This window comes from Gracilinanus agilis, chromosome 1, assembly GCF_016433145.1.
Source record: "Gracilinanus agilis isolate LMUSP501 chromosome 1, AgileGrace, whole genome shotgun sequence".
NCBI lineage: Eukaryota > Metazoa > Chordata > Mammalia > Didelphimorphia > Didelphidae > Gracilinanus > Gracilinanus agilis.
Window position 1 is genome coordinate 746,908,032 of NC_058130.1, and position 15,889 is coordinate 746,923,920.

General features: G+C 39.2%; 1 protein-coding gene across 1 annotated transcript in view; it reads left to right on the forward strand.

Annotated features, from left to right (window-relative positions):
- The first annotated feature begins 2,765 nt into the window (after nucleotides 1-2,765).
- Nucleotides 2,766-15,889, forward strand: part of SLC15A4 (solute carrier family 15 member 4) — a 34,457-nt gene continuing 21,333 nt past the window's right edge. The window contains exons 1-2 of the mRNA XM_044658732.1: nucleotides 2,766-3,498; nucleotides 15,169-15,464. Coding sequence (XP_044514667.1) covers nucleotides 2,863-3,498; nucleotides 15,169-15,464 — 932 coding nt within the window. The 5' untranslated portion in view covers nucleotides 2,766-2,862. The remainder of the gene's footprint in view (nucleotides 3,499-15,168; nucleotides 15,465-15,889) is intronic.

Here is a 15,889-nt window from a genome sequence, read left to right on the forward strand (position 1 = left end):
TGGAAGGTTATCAACCCCCCTCAGGATCCCTGGCAATTTTTGAAAAATTCAAGTTCAGAGAAGTTGCTGATTTGATTGGGTAGATGTAGTTTTCACACCAGAAAGCTCCCTACACTTGAAAACACTGGTCCAAAACCAAACAGCAAAGAAAAAACCCAGCAACAACAAGAAAAAGATAGAAAGTAAATAATTTCATAAAGCCAGGTAGATCCACATATTTCCTTCCTCCCTTCCTTCCTTCCTTTGTTGCTTCTTTCCTTCCTCTCTCTCTCTCTCTCTCTCTCTCTCTCTCTCTCTCTCTCTCTCTCTCTCTCTCTCTCTTTCTTACTTTCTTTCTCTCTCTCTATCTCTCTCCCTCTCTCTGTCTCTCCCTCTCTCTCTCTCTCTTCCTACAAGTCAATTGCAATCTAAGAATAGGTGGCTACCATTCTCCTCTCTGTTGTCCAGGAAAAGCNAGAATGTAATACCAGTCTTTTTAGAAGGAGAGTATGTAATATTGAGAAGATTCTATATGATCTAAATTTTGGGAGTTTTAAAAGTGAAAATGTGGAAATGTTGGACTGAAAGAGTTAATTTCTATTAAATATTTCCTAATTGTTGTTCAGTTTGAGTTAGAACATGTATACATGTGGATTTGATAACAATCTAATTTTTAATTATGCTTGTTGAACTCAATGCAATTGAAGTCAGGATGAAAAAGTTATGATGTAGTGTTGCAAAAGGTTTTCTTTGCAGCCTCAGGTTGCATTCTATTCTGCTCTTTAGCATGGAGTGTGTTTTCATCCTAGGTTTAAAAAGTGAATAAAAGGGTTTTAATTGGTTTTTGTTTGAAATTATCACAAATGTCTTTCACCTGAGTATATTAAAATTTAACTAATGTCTTTCTTAATCTTGAAAATAGGTCACCAGCCTGCTTGTTACAAAAAGGCTTACTTTAAGGTTCATAAGTGGTTAAAACAGCATTTAACAGGTAAAAAAAAAGTGGCTTCTTAATGAGACAGTGATTCTATAACTCATAGTGACATAGATTTAGTAAAGAAATAATGAGGAAGCTCTCACATGTTATGAACAGTGGGAAGGAAAAAGTTTGAAATCTGTAAATGAAATGGCTCATATATCAGTAGTTTGGAATGACATGGGAATTCTTTTTGAAATACGGCCATGTTATGAATTGTTACTAAAATATGTATCTTTGGGATAAGAAGGTTATAAGATAGGTTGTTTGAGGAAATGGAACTCTTCATTTTACAATTTGCATTAGGTGTTGATAAGCAAAAAAAAGATTATATTATTATTTTTAAACCCTTACCTTCCTTGTAGAATCAATACTAAGTATAGATTTCAAGGCAGAAGAGTGGTAAGGGCTAGACAATGGGGGTTAAGTGGCTCACCCAGGGTCACACATCTAGGAAGTATCTGAGGCTCTGCCTCTGGGCCTGACTCACTCCACTGAGCCACTTAGCTGCCCCTTTTAGCCATTCTCTTAAAAGGGCACTGAGTGACATAGGAGTTCCATTCAGATTTAGGTGCCTTATCAGTCATAAAGATCTCATTTCAGTGGAGGCCAAAACTGTCTCTCCAACACTGTTCTACAGGCGGTCACCTGTAACAAGTCATATTCTTCTAAGTGCTTATTTCCTTCTCTTAAATAGATTTTTTTTAATCACTAGTCATTTCTGAACAGCTCTTTCCTCATCAGCTCAGAGAAGTCCTACTCCTCTTTATGCCAATTCTACCATCTAAACATCTCCAATATCCCAAACAAGCTTTTCTCATTCTACAGGTTTGCAATAGGAATGTTTGCTCTTTTAACTTTTATCCTGCTATAGATCTAACCGAAAATATTTCTCTAAAACAATTACTTGCCTAAACTTCTTAGTCTCCTCAGGTATCATTTCTCCTTGCTATTTGTATTGGCTCAAAAAAGCCCAAATTACCAATCTTATTAACAATTACATAATCCCTATAAATATCATACCTAATATTATACCTAATATTCATATCCAATTTACCTCAAACATTACTTTTAGTTCACAATATGAATCATAAATCCTTTGCAAGTAAATAAAATCAGAGTGGACTTAAAGACATGCACATTTTAGCAGTTATTCTTACATATTTTGGCAATAAGTAATATATCCCAATTTTAGTCACAAAGCCAAAAATAAAGAACAGGTGTGTTGAATTGGTTAACTTCACAAACTCTCATTACTTTACATTACATTAATTTAACTGAAAAGATGTTGGTTTTTAGGACCTGAGCCCCCTTTCCAAAAAATGTTCCTCCTTGTATTGAGGAAAGGAGATAGTTCTTAAATTCCAATTAAAAATAATTATACTTGGATAAGAGATTCATAAATTTTACAGTTGTCAAAACTATTTCTGGAAACTCTTCTATAGAAGCTCCTTGAGGGCCAGAGCTGTTTTCTTTCTGGTCCTTTCTCCCTAGCACAGAGCTCAGATTTGGGCCAGGAGCTTGCTCAATGACTAAAGACCACGTGCTCTCTGGAAGGGCAGCCAGCAGGGGCGGGCCGGCGGGCGCGAGGCTGTATTCTCTCCGAGGAGCCAAAGCCTCTGAGCAGTTCCTCCCACGCCTCTGGGTTAGTGTTCATCCCCATGTACCTTCTGAAGGGAGGGAGGCGGGGGAGGAATAGGGGCGGAACCGGAATTGTCGCCCCGGGTTTTGATCGAAGGTGGGCTGGCCCAATCGGGACGCGCAGTGGGCGGGTCTGGGCTGGAGTAGTCAGCTGAGGAGAGGGCGGCGGGCGGCGAAGGCGGCGGGTTAGCTGAGGAAGAGAACGGGACTAAAGAGCGAGCGAGAGGGGGCGGCAGCTGGCGGTGCGGGCCAGCCCCCCGCGGCGGATGGAAGGCCGCGGCGGTGGCGGCAGCGGTGGCGACGGCGAGGATGGGGCGGGCGAGCGCAGCCCGCTGCTGGGCGGGAGCGGGAGCGGGCGGCTGTGGAGGCCCGGGAGCGCGGGCGCGGGCTCGGGCCCTGCGGCGTTTGCGGGACGGCGCGCGGCCTGCGGGGCCGTGCTCGTGGCCGAGCTCCTGGAGCGCGCCGCCTTCTACGGCGTCACGTCCAACCTTGTTCTGTTTCTGAATGGCTCCCCATATAATTGGGAGGGCGCGCAGGCCAGCCAGGCGCTGCTGCTCTTCATGGGCATCACGTACCTGGTGTCGCCCTTCGGCGGCTGGCTGGCTGATGCCCTGCTTGGCAAGTGCCGTGCCATCCTGCTCAGCCTCGCCCTCTACCTGCTCGGCATGCTCACCTTTCCGCTCGTCGCTGCGCCTGCCACACGCACTGGTCTCTGCGGGGACCTGGCGCTCAGCCCGCTTGACAACAGCTCGGGACCTTTCTCGAATAGCAGCGACCCCAGTGGCGGAGGGGCAACAGGGGGCGGTCGCTACTGCGCCCGGGCGGTGTACGTCGGCCTGGTCATTGTTGGGCTCGGCGTGGGCACCGTGAAGGCCAACATCACCCCCTTTGGAGCCGATCAGGTAGGACCCGACACTGCCCCACCACCTCTGGCTCCAGAGGGCCGGGGGTCTGCAGCTGGGCATTGGGTCCGAGAGCTAGCCCTGGAAGGGAACTCGGTGGTTAACTGGAAATAACATCATTAGATTAGAAACAGAAAGGTCCTCAGTACTTATCTGGTCCATCCATTCCGTTGTTAAGAACCAACAGGTTCAAAGAGGGCTATGATATCATAGACTGAAAGTTGTAAGGACATCAGTGGTCAACTGGCCATAGCATCATTAGTTTAGAATCAAAAAGATCCTCAGACGTCATCTAATCCATCTTTTCATTTCCAGAGAAGGAAACAGGCTCATAAAGAGGGCTGTGACATCATAGTTGGAAGGGATCTCAGTGGTCAACTGTTTATAGCATCATTATTTTAGAACTGGAAAGGTTCTCAGAACTCATTTAATCCATCCCTTCCATTTTTTAAAGAAGCAAACAGGTTCACAGAGGACTGACACCATTGACTGAAACTTAGAAGGATCTCAGTGATCAGCTGATCATAGCATCATTTTGTAGAACCACAAAGGTTCTCAGAAGTCATCTAGTTCATCTTTTCCATTTCTAAAGGAGTAAACAGGCTCCCAGAGGCCCCTGGCATCATAGATTGAGAACTGGAAGAGACCTCAGTGGTCATCTAGTCACAATAACATCATTTTTAGAACTTGAAGGAACTTCAGAGTTAGAGTTAGAAAGGTCTTCACAATGGACATTTCATGTCATCTATGTGAAAAAAATATAGGGATTCTCATGTATAATGTCCCAGGTTTCTTTTTGAGTTGACAACACCATTGTCACTGTTTCCATTTCTAAAGGAAAGAGGAAACAGGTCTATAGAAGTCCATAGGATCCTAGAGTTGGAGCTGGAAGGGACCTAGTAGCTGACACAGAGCTTGTTAGTTTGAACAATGCATTAATATATTCTCTCTTACTATACCTTCATTGCAACCATCAGAGATAAGGGCTATTATTATTCCCATTTTACAGATCATGTAACTAAGGCTTAGAGAGGTTCATTGGTTGTAACTGGCAAAGTGACTAGAGTATCAGATTTGGAATCCGGAAGACTTGAGTTCAAATCTTGAGGGAGGCATTTAGTAACTGTTTTGACTCTTAAGTCACTTAACCTCTGAACATCAGTTTCCTTACCTGGAGTTGGGGGCATAAATAGCACCTACTTCACAGGGTTATTATAAGGATCAAGTGAGATAATATTTGTACAGAGCTTTGCAAATCTTAAAATAATAGCTATTAATAAGTGGTGTGCTCACTTAGGGAATGTCAATTAATCAATATATAAGGGTTAAGCACTTGCTACTCCCAGATACTGTGCTAAGTGCTAGAGACAGAGAAAGGCAGAAGCAGCCCTTTGCCCTCCATTAGAAGATCTCTGATTCTGTGGCTAGTGCTCTAGTTGCTAGGACAATCTGTTTTTAGTCTTAACGTCATTTTGTAGATGAGGAAGCATATTTAAAAGGTGAAGCAACTTGATAGAGTTTCCAGAGGTTTGATTTGATACTAAGTCCTGGAGTGATTTCTCAACTCTGCCTCCTCCCATCAGCACCTACTGAGTTTGGTGTGGGTGTTCTGTAATCCAGCTGGTCTCTCTCTCTATAATACTGCTAATGTAATCATCCTAGCTTACATTAATATAGTTTATTGTGGTTTACAAAGCACAGATGAGGAAACTAAGGCTCAGAAAGGAGTAATAAATGAAAAGTATCATTTATATAACCCTTTTAAGGTCTACAGAGAACTTTCTTCATCAGCTTAGGTAATATAATTATTTGCATCCTCATGTAGCAGAACTATCAGGATTTTGCATCAGGATATGTGTTTAAATACTGTTGAGCTGGTAAATTTCAGCATGGAATTTCAGCATTGGAAGAAACCTCAGTGGACATTCAGTCCATTCTATAAAGGATCTCTGCTACAGTATATACACACTATAATCCCCCGCCCTGGTCAACCTCCCTTAGCCTGAAGATCTTCAGAGACAGCCCCACTACTTCTTGAAATAGCCTTTATTCCACTTTTAGATAGTTGTAAATTTTAAGGAAATTTTTCTCATCAAGCCTCCTGACAGTTTTATCACTTAGCAATTCCTACCAACTGTATTCTCTCTCTCTCTCTCTCTCCTCTTAAAACCTTCCCTTCCCTCTTGAAATCAATACTGGGTATTGGTTCTAAGGCAGAAGAGTAGTCAGGGCTAGGCAATGGAGGTTAAGTGACTTGCCCAGGGTCACACAGCTAGGAAATATCTAAGGCCAGATTTGAACCCAGGACCTCCCATCTCTGGGCCTGACTCTCAATCCACTGAGCCACCCAGCTGCTCCTTGCCTTCTTTTTTAAGAAGGTTGTTAATACCGTGTTCAAATGTTTGGTCTTTTCATGTTGATGACTGCTTTGTTAGAATTTTGCAATAAGTTGGTACATGTGTACAAGCTGTTTATCATAGTAACAGTGATGCAGCATGTTGCAAGAAAAATTTGAAAAAAATGCAAGAAATGTTGCATTTGATCTTACGATTAAAACAAATTCTTTTAAAGAGCTAGTTACAATTTGCCAGTGATGTGTGCCAACCTTTGTACTATTTTAAAAAACAATAATTTTCTCTTGGCACGAAGCTTTTATAATTAAGTTATTGTGGTAGTGAATTGATAGTTTAAGTAGAGTACAAATGTAAGTACCACATTGATCTGAATATAGGCTATACTCCCCCTGCCCTCCAAGTTTGACTTGTGTAAAATCTAAATATAACTTTTATTTGGTTATATACTTATATGTATATTTTCCCATGTCAGACATCTCATTTCTAAGGTGTGGTCTGTTTCTCCAGTATGTTTTTTTGTTCAAAGGGAAGCATTTTAAGGAAATAGATTTCATATTCTATTGCTAGATTAGGTGAGTTTTCATGATTGCTTGCATACTTTTATGTAGGTAATTAAGTAAAAGGCTCTAAAAACATTCAACTTCATGTAAAGATATCTGCATGAATATTACATACAATTAAAGTTTTTTTTCTAAATGCTCACTAAGTCAGAGATTTTTAATTTAGCAAACATTTATTGAGCATCTATTATGCACTGATTTCTGGGATGAGTATTGGTTGGTTCAGAGAGAAGTAATAATAATTAAATGTTTCAAACAAACATATACAAAAAATTTATTTCTCTTCAAGATTTACAAGGCACATTCTCCACAACAGCCTTTTTCCTTAAAAGGTTTACAGTTTATGAGAGTAGACAGTGGGGTAGGAGTGGAATAATCCACGGTTACCCAATCCTTTTGATTTTGCTTTCATAACATCTCTTGTGTTTATGCTCTCTTCTTTCCTCTGACACTGAAACCATCCTGGTATAGGCTATCATTACCTCAAGCCTATACTATTTTAATACCCTGCTGATAGGTCTCCTTGTTGCAGGTCTCCAGTCTATCCTCAACTTAGCTGCCAAATTAATCTTCTCAAAACTAAAATCTGAATGTCACCTCTCTCTTTCACCCATTCATTAAACACCAGTGGCTCCCTCTTCTACAAGATCAAATATAAAATCTTCTGTCATTTAAAACCCTTCACACCCAGCCCTCCCTCTCTCCCAAGTACTCTGCAATCTAGTGACACTGACCTTTTTTGCTGTTCTTCTAACAACATTCTGTCTCCCTATTCTGGGAATTTTTGTTGGCTTTTTCCCATAACTTGAATACTTTCCCTCCTTATCTCTAATTCCTAATTTCCATGACTTCCTTCAAGTCTCAGCCAAAACCCCATCTACAAGAACCTTTTTTTTTTTTGATCCCCTTAATGCTAATACCTTCTTTCTGATGCTTTTTCATGTTGTTTCCCCATTAGACTATGAGCTCCTTGAGAGCAGGGACTGTCTTTTGCTTTTTTTGTAGCTCTAGTTGCAAAGTGCCTGGCATACAGTAGTCATTTAATAAATGTTTAGTGTAACAATTAAAAGAGCCAGTAACCGACGTTTGATAGAAGGGAGACAGAGAAAGTCTGTAATGATGAGTCTCTCTTCCAGCTCTCCCCTAGAGCCGAATATACACTGGGAGACTTTAAGGGGGTGTCACCCTGAAACTGGGTGACCTGGATGGTTGTGCTGCCCCACAGGAGTTGGGGGTGAGACTTCCCTATAAGACAAGGTATGTGGTACCCCAGTCCAATTCTGAATAAGGATAGGGTTCACACAAACCTCCCCCGCCATCAGTTAATTTCATAGTGGGTGGTCCGGCTTCAAGATGGAGGCAGCCAGACCAAGCTGTGATTCCCCTCTCCCTTGTTGTCTCTCAGGCACTCTGGAACGCTATCTGACTGATGAATGGCCTTTATTATTTGCAATTCAGGGATTTGTGAAAGGAGTGAAGGGCAGAGGGATTTTGGGGTACCCCCTTTATTTCTATGGGGTCTGTCACTTAGGAGGGAATCTTTGGAGTTCCCACTCCTAAGCTTCTTCCCTTGCCCCTTCTCCTTCTGTTTCTATTTCTATCCTTTTCTATAATTGTAAGTTTTGACTGAAAGGGGGTTTCTCAACAAGGTTGGGTAATGGGAGAAGGAGACTAAGAGATCGCTCTCAGAATGGAGTCCAAAAACTTAGCTGACTCTATGGTAGAAGTCTTAATGGGTGAAATGCTATGGTTTTGATCAGGGAATCAGGGTTTCAATTTCCAAAGAAAGATCCTCAGGAAGCCCTCAGGACTGGATCCGAGCTGGGTTGTTCTCCTCCCTCTTCCCCAGTCCTTCACCTGAAGACCTCTCCTCTCCCTCTCTTCTCCGGAGACTCTCCCAGAATCCTCTCCATCTCAACTGTCAGCAACTGTCAGCAGCTGCCTTCTTTGGCTCCTTTTGTCCCATCCCTCTTGCACAAATCCCATCCTTACATTAGTGATTGACTGACTGAATCAGACACATAAATAACTTCTACAAAGCACAGTGTGAAGAACTACTATGAGAAATGAAGGATTATGAGAAATTTGCAGAAGTAGAGATCATATGTAGTTGTGAGAATTGAGGAACACTTCCTAGAGAAGGTTGCTCCAGAGTTGAGGTTTAAAGGAAGAAAAGAGATTTCACCATGAGAAAATGGTAATAGTAAGGAAGAGACAACTTTGAGTTGGGAGCTTCTATGGTTAGAGGCAGAGATATGAGAGCATACATTGTATTAAAGAGATGGGAAGGAGTTCAATCTGACCAGACAGCAGAAACAAAAACTAGCAAAAGCAGTCCCTAATGGTAAAGGAACTCACAGTCTAAAGGGGACGCTAACTGGATTGGAGCAAACTAGGATAGGCCCTTATATGTTAGCACCAGGAGTTTCTATTTCATTTGGAAAGTGACAGGGAGCCAGAGAAGTCCTGGGAGTAAAGTAGTGTCCAATCAAGGTGCTTTCAATCGAATCATAAGCATTTTTATAGTACCTGTTATATGCTATACCATGACATGCTGAGTGCCGTGGATACAAAGAAAGACAATACCTTTACCTTCAAGGATTCTCTATTCTAATGGAGGAGGCATGTTAATAATAACTAGGTGTATATGAAGTGCATACAGCTAGGTGACACTGAGGATAGAGAAGAATGGATCTGGAGTTAGAAAGACCCCAGTTCAGCTAGTTCTCAGATACTTGCTAGCTGTGTTACTCCAGACAAGTCATTTTACCTCTGGCTCAGTTTCCTTACCTATAAAATGGGGATCATAATAACACCTACCTTTCAGGGTTGTTGTGAGGATAAACTGAGATAATATTTGTAAAATACTTTACAAACTTTAAAGAGATTTATATATGTGTGTAATATAGAATTTTATGCTATATTACAGAATGGAAAAATAATAGCTCTGTGGAAAGCGAATTGGAGGAGGGTGGAAGCATGGGGTAGGGGAACAATAAGGCGGCTAATTAGCAGTAATCTAGGTGAGAAAATATACTAGGTAACTAGGGAGATAAAAAAGTGAAGATAACAGTCTCTGCCTTTGGGATCCTAGACTAAGGTGGGGGAAGGCATGCAGAGAAATGAAGTTATAATAATTTCCATTTATGTATTACTCCAAGGTTTGCTGAGAACTTTCATCACAGTCACCCTAGAAGGTGGTCAGTGCAGGCATTAGTTTCCCCATTTTACAGTTGAAGAAGATGAGGTTTTGAGAAGATGGTATATCAGTAACATAGCAAATGGGAAACTGTATGATATGGTAGATAGAGCACTGGACTTGGAGTCAGGAAGACTCATCTTCCCAGCTTCAAATTTGACCTCTGATGCTAGCTGTGTGACCCTGGCAAGTTATTTAATCCTGTTTGCCTCAGTTTCCTCAGCTGAAAAATGAGCTAGAGAAGGAAATGGCAAAACACCTTAATATCTTTGCTAAGAAAACCCTAAATGAGGTCATGAAGAGTTGGACACAACTGAACAACAATTGATTAAAAGGCCAGCTCAGTCTGCTAAAGTGCAAAGCAGTAACACAGGTACATGTTTATGCACCTTAGAGGCTCTCTGAGCTCTCTTAGAGGAACTTGTTCTTGCCAAATTCTTATTGGTCTGTCATTTCATTCCTACCTCTGAGCTCACCTCAACATCTTCTATATTCTTGCTCCAAAGTTCAATTCAACAGAACAATTTTAAGCCTCTACCTTATAAAGGGATCAGTTCTAAATGCTGTCCAAATAAATAAGAAATAAAGCAGAGTTCTTGCTCTATAAGAACTTAAAATCTTATAAGGGAAATAAAGACAAATATGCAAATAACTTTAGTATAAATTAGGATATGATAAATGCTAGGAAGAATCCAAATAGTATTGTCAAGATTCTGGGAGAAATAGTTGGGTTAATTAAGTAGAAAGAGTTAAAGATAACAGGTTTTTAGCTTGAGGGATTGGAAGATTACTGGTACTATCAGCAGAAATAAGGAAGTTAGGAAAAGTGGTAAAGATGAAGCATTTATATGGACATATATTGAATGGAGATCCCATCAGAATGCTCAAGTGGATCTGTGTCTTATAGTTGGAGTAAAGCATCTGAACTTGGGAGAGGATAGGGCTGGAGATAAAAATTTGCTGGTCCTTGTGATCTTTGAAACTGGGACAAGATGAAATAATCAAAGAATATAATGTAAAAGATAGGATAACAATTTCTTTCTCTTGATCATCCAGCTCCTCATAACTTATCCAGTTCAATAAACATTCATTAAGTGCCTATCATGTGTCAGGCGCTGTGCTTTATTGTAGGGATATAATTAATAAAAAAGAAAAATACTCCCTGCCCTCCAAGAGCTTAAAATTAAAAAATTTGCTCTTAGATTTCTTCTTTTATAACTTACTGCCCTTTTCCCTGTGTGATATAAGCTGTTATTGAGTATAATGCTCATTAAGTGGGGGGGTCCCTTACTTTTGTTCTTTGAGCATTTAGTGATACATTTTCCCTTGTGGCAATGTAAAAGAAAAAAGTTTTATAAAATTGGAGAAGATGGGGGAATTTTGGTACTCTGTGCTGCGTGATACAGTTACTGAGTTGGTTGGGTTTTTGAACTACCTTTTCCCCTATCTTTTAAAATCTTTGTTATAAGAATTCATTTTTTGTGGGTATGGGGAGGGTGAGGAATATATTTGGGAATAAATATTATGTAATACCAAAAGACATAAATAAAATAAAGACAATGGTAGGGTGACCTTGAAGAAGATTTCACACTTATGTGACTTTTAGGCATTTCATTTACTCTCTGAAGTTCAGCATTTTTTGTATATAAAATGAGAGAATGTGACTAGATGATCACTGAGGCTTTTCCAGCTCTAAATCATATGATCTTTAAATGAAAATCTGAACTAGGGATGAATGGGATGTGAATAGTAAGAAAGGAACAGAAAGACTGTAGCGATAACATCAATTAGACTTTGCTGTGGAGACTGACATAGTTAAGAATCAGATGATTTAAAGTTTCTACCCTAAGTGACTTGGAGACCTACCATATGGAACTGTGGTGAAGAAATTACTTTGTCATTTACAAAGTGTGGTAGAAGGGTAAACTACTATAATTCATAAGGCATTTTTTGTAGGGGAAACATGGAAAAATTCAGATGAACTGATACAGAATGAAGTAAGCAGAACCAGAGATGTCTCTTCTCTGGAAAAAAAAAACATTTTATGTATATATTCACTCTAGGCATGAAACTTGCAAGTTATTAGATAGTATATCAGGTATAATCCAATGTGAACTTGGGCAAATCATTTATCTTCAGTTTCCTGAACAAATAAATTCTCTTTGAATTGGACTATAAAAAAATTGAAGAGGTCTGTTCTTGCCCTAGATTTGTGATCCTAAAAAGAACAAAACAGTTGAAACTGAATGTTATGTACTTGTAATGAATAAGTCAGCACTGAATAAGACTTAAGAATTTAGCTTCCTTCTCTGTGGATGATTATGGATATGGAATACTGTATGTCAGGGGTCGGCAACGTATGGCTCTCGAGCCACATCTGGCTCTTTCTGCAGGAGCCATAAAGTCAATTTTTTTTTCAGGCGCTGTTACAGGAGTGGCACTGGGAGCACTGTACGCCTCTCACAAAATTACATTTTAAAAAATGTGGCGTTTATGGCTCTCACGGCCAAAAAGGTTGCCGACCCCTGCTATCAGATTTGATTAGTGCAGTGGTTGGTTTTGATGAACTGTCTTTTATTCTCTTGTAAGGGATACAAAAACAAAAGATACCAATAAACATTTAAAAAAATTCTCACGTTTTTGTGGATCAACATTTTGTCTAGGTGATTGTGGGTGACAACTTTTTCTGCGATAATAATGCTCCAATTCTAATAAACGTTTATTTGTTGAAATTTCAAACATATTTTGGACTATGTATTGGCAATACAGAGATTTGTCTTCTATTGATTTGTTGAGAATAGTGATTTCTGTCATATAATTCTGGATATCTAATTTTGTATTTCTAGATATTCAGTAGCTGCTAATCTTTTGCAACCTGTAATGATATGTTGCCATTCATTTCCTTGTTAAGTCTTCATTGGTCCTTAAGCCCAGGCCTCTTTAAGAATGAATTTTCTGGAGTTTCTGGTAACAATGACTTACTCTTTATCACTATCATGAACTTTACAATTTCTGTAAACAAATCTATTTGACTGAACTGTTTGTACCTTATTGACATATTTTTGGTTTGATTTGTATAGATACATGTCCTTTTCATTACATTCTTGGATCTTAGCTGTTTAATAGATTCTAAACTACTGTCCATTATATTTGATAGGTTGATTGGTCTCTATGATTAGACTCAACTATTTCTCTATCAAGTAATATCTGTTAAATTTTGAATTTGAGTTTGAACCATGCAATGTGAGAATATCTATCAGTCCTCCTCTATTTGCTGAGTAGTTGTAATATTTATTCAGCTGCTTCTAGTAGCACAGTATTTTCTAATATGGTATGAATTTTCATTTCAATATTATCTAAATCCATTGTCACCCGTTTTATTTTTTCAAAGGTACATATTCAGATTGGTATTTTGAAGGTATTAATTGTACGAAGGGACTTCTTTCCCTTGATTTCTGGTTTAAGGATGTCAGTGAGTCTTTACATACATACCCATATTAGAAGCATAAAACCCTTGAGATTAAGCCTCTAGGTTAGGCCTGTAAGAAATACACTATTCTTGCCCTGGGGGGAGTCTATATTGCTGATCAAGTCCTTTCTCAGCACTTGCTCTTTAATAGTATTCTCTAGTTTTTCTATAAGAGTTCTAAGATGTAGACTAGATACTTTTCTGTTTTCTACCATCTCTCAAACCTCTCCAAAATAGAAATTATGTTCCAAAAATAAAGTAACTTAATTTATTGTTGTGGTCTAGGATACCTAGAATACAAAAGAAGGTAATCCCTTCACCTCCCCCCAAAAACTGATGCTTGCTCACAGGGTGGGCAGAGATTTGTAATAGTTGACCCAAGGACACAACATAAACTTACACCAAAACCTACCCCTGCACTCTGGGTCCTCTTCTTTTTTTTTCAGTACCATAGAGCCCCAGCTTTGTGTGGTGGAAATTTTCTTGGCCTTCAGCAGCCAGGTTGGCTTTTAGGAACAAAAACCTGTTGGGAACTGAAACCAAGAAGCACCCATGCTGTCTCTTTGAGTGGGACAGGGTCACTAAGACCTTAGGACACAATTCATGTGGGGCAGCTATGAAGCATTCCAATCCTGAGGGAAGATCCAGAGGTCTTTTGAAATCTCTTTAAGAATTTTTTTTGAAAGAGAGCTGTCCATCAAACTGGTTCCCTATTTAGACTCATGTATATATATGAGTCCTTATCCTATAAGCTGCCTTCTATGCTGTGTGCTGTGACCTGAATGCTTATTATTCAGTAATCTTCACTATAACATTAGAAGTCTTCAACCAGTATTGGAATTAAGCCAATTTTGACTACATCAGAATCTTTATGAATCCCTAAGTGTGAATGACTGGTCAAGTTGAGAAAGCTAGAGAGATTGGCTAAACCTCATAATCTAATGACAAGAACTTAACTTTCTCTTTACTCTTAGTATTAGACACATACCTGGTCTGGATATATGATACCTAGTTAGTGTCTAGGAATCTAGCCACTCCTTTCTCCTTCAGGATTCCCACAAACCTAAATGGCATTTCTCCAGGGATGACAGGTAAAGGGAAGATTCTTTACATTGTTTGTTGGTGGATTAAAGTTCTTGGACTTGCTCATTGTTTAATGGGGATATGATCAAGTCTGTATGATAGTGAGGAATGGAGAGTTCTTAGAAGTGCCATTGGGATATAGTTTGGTTGTGAGTTTATGTTGTTTAGATGGGAGCATTAGCAGAATAACAGTAGTTGCTAGAAGGTGTTATTGAGATCAGTGTGATTTCATTGTCAGTTGTCTGAGGAAAATTAAGATCTCTCAGTGTCTTAGGTTTGACTCTTTCCTCTTTCTGTATGAGTGAGCACTGTTATTATGAGGAAACTGGCTATCTTATGGATGAGGAACAGAGCCATAAGCCTCTACGAATAGAGTCTAACTGAAGGATAAATGTAATCTTTGGGGTGGGAAATAGAGAATGTTAGGTTTGGTTTGGACTTTAAGCATGTTTTTATTATTGTTACTACTTCTACAACTTTTTACTACTACTTTCATAACATTTTTTTGGGGGGAGATTGAGGTCTACAGAAGTATAAAGTAATCTGGTCAAGGATCATATCAGTTGGATCCTCATTTTATATGATGAGGTCACACTCCATAGCAGTTGTTATGGTTTAGTAATGAGCCCTGTTACAGCTATCTAAATTAAAAGGAGAGGGAATTTATGAGCTCTTAGGATCACAGATATTGAACAGGAAGGAACTTTAGAGGCCATCTTGTTCAACTTCTTCCTTTCATGAGGATGAAGAAATGGGAGCTTAGGGATGGGAAGTGATTTGCCCATGATCACAGGAGATTGTAAGCTTTAGAGATAATTTGAATCTAGGTCTCTTGATTTCAGAGCACATGAAGGTATCTGTAAATTACTAAGTATGTGGTTGTCTTATTTTTCTTAAATATAACTCAAAATCTTCGACAAAAAATTATTGTAGAAGCTTTCTTATCTATCTTAAACCATGACAGCATTATTACATATTGCTAATATTCTTTTTTCTTCCTTTTAGGTTAAAGATCGAGGTCCAGAAGCTACTAGAAGATTTTTTAATTGGTTTTATTGGAGCATTAATTTGGGAGCAATTCTTTCATTGGGAGGTATTGCATATATTCAACAGAACATGAGTTTTGTTATTGGATACACCATCCCAACAGTTTGCATTGGAGTTGCATTCATGGTTTTCCTCTGTGGTCAAAGTTTTTTTATCACCAAACCTCCTGATGGCAGTGCTTTTACTGATATGTTCAGGATTTTGGCATATTCCTGTTGTTCAAGGAAACAGTTCAGGGAACATCGAAGCAGCGGGTATGTAGTAACACTTCAATATATTCAGTATATATTCAGTTTAGTAGTTCAAAGTTCAGTATTAATATAAAGTCCAAAGACTGCTATGGGGCTGATATTTAAGCTACAAACCATTGATGTAGGACTTTTCTTCTCTTCCCTTGATTTTTGTATTTAAATACTTTTAACAATATATTTGAGAGAAAATGAATCAGCACAGTGAATTACATTTATTTTTTCAGGGTACTGGTTACAGTAATTTAGATCTCTTTCTTTCCTACTTCTAAGCTCCATCCCTTTTTGACTCTTATCCTAGCTCTGGTTTGGGACATAGAAACATCTTTTACCTCTTGAGGTTTCAGTAAATATCTATGATAATTCCCTGGATGATCTAGTCACAAACTATTGCATTAATTGGAATGAACAAGTAGAATACCAAAATTAGT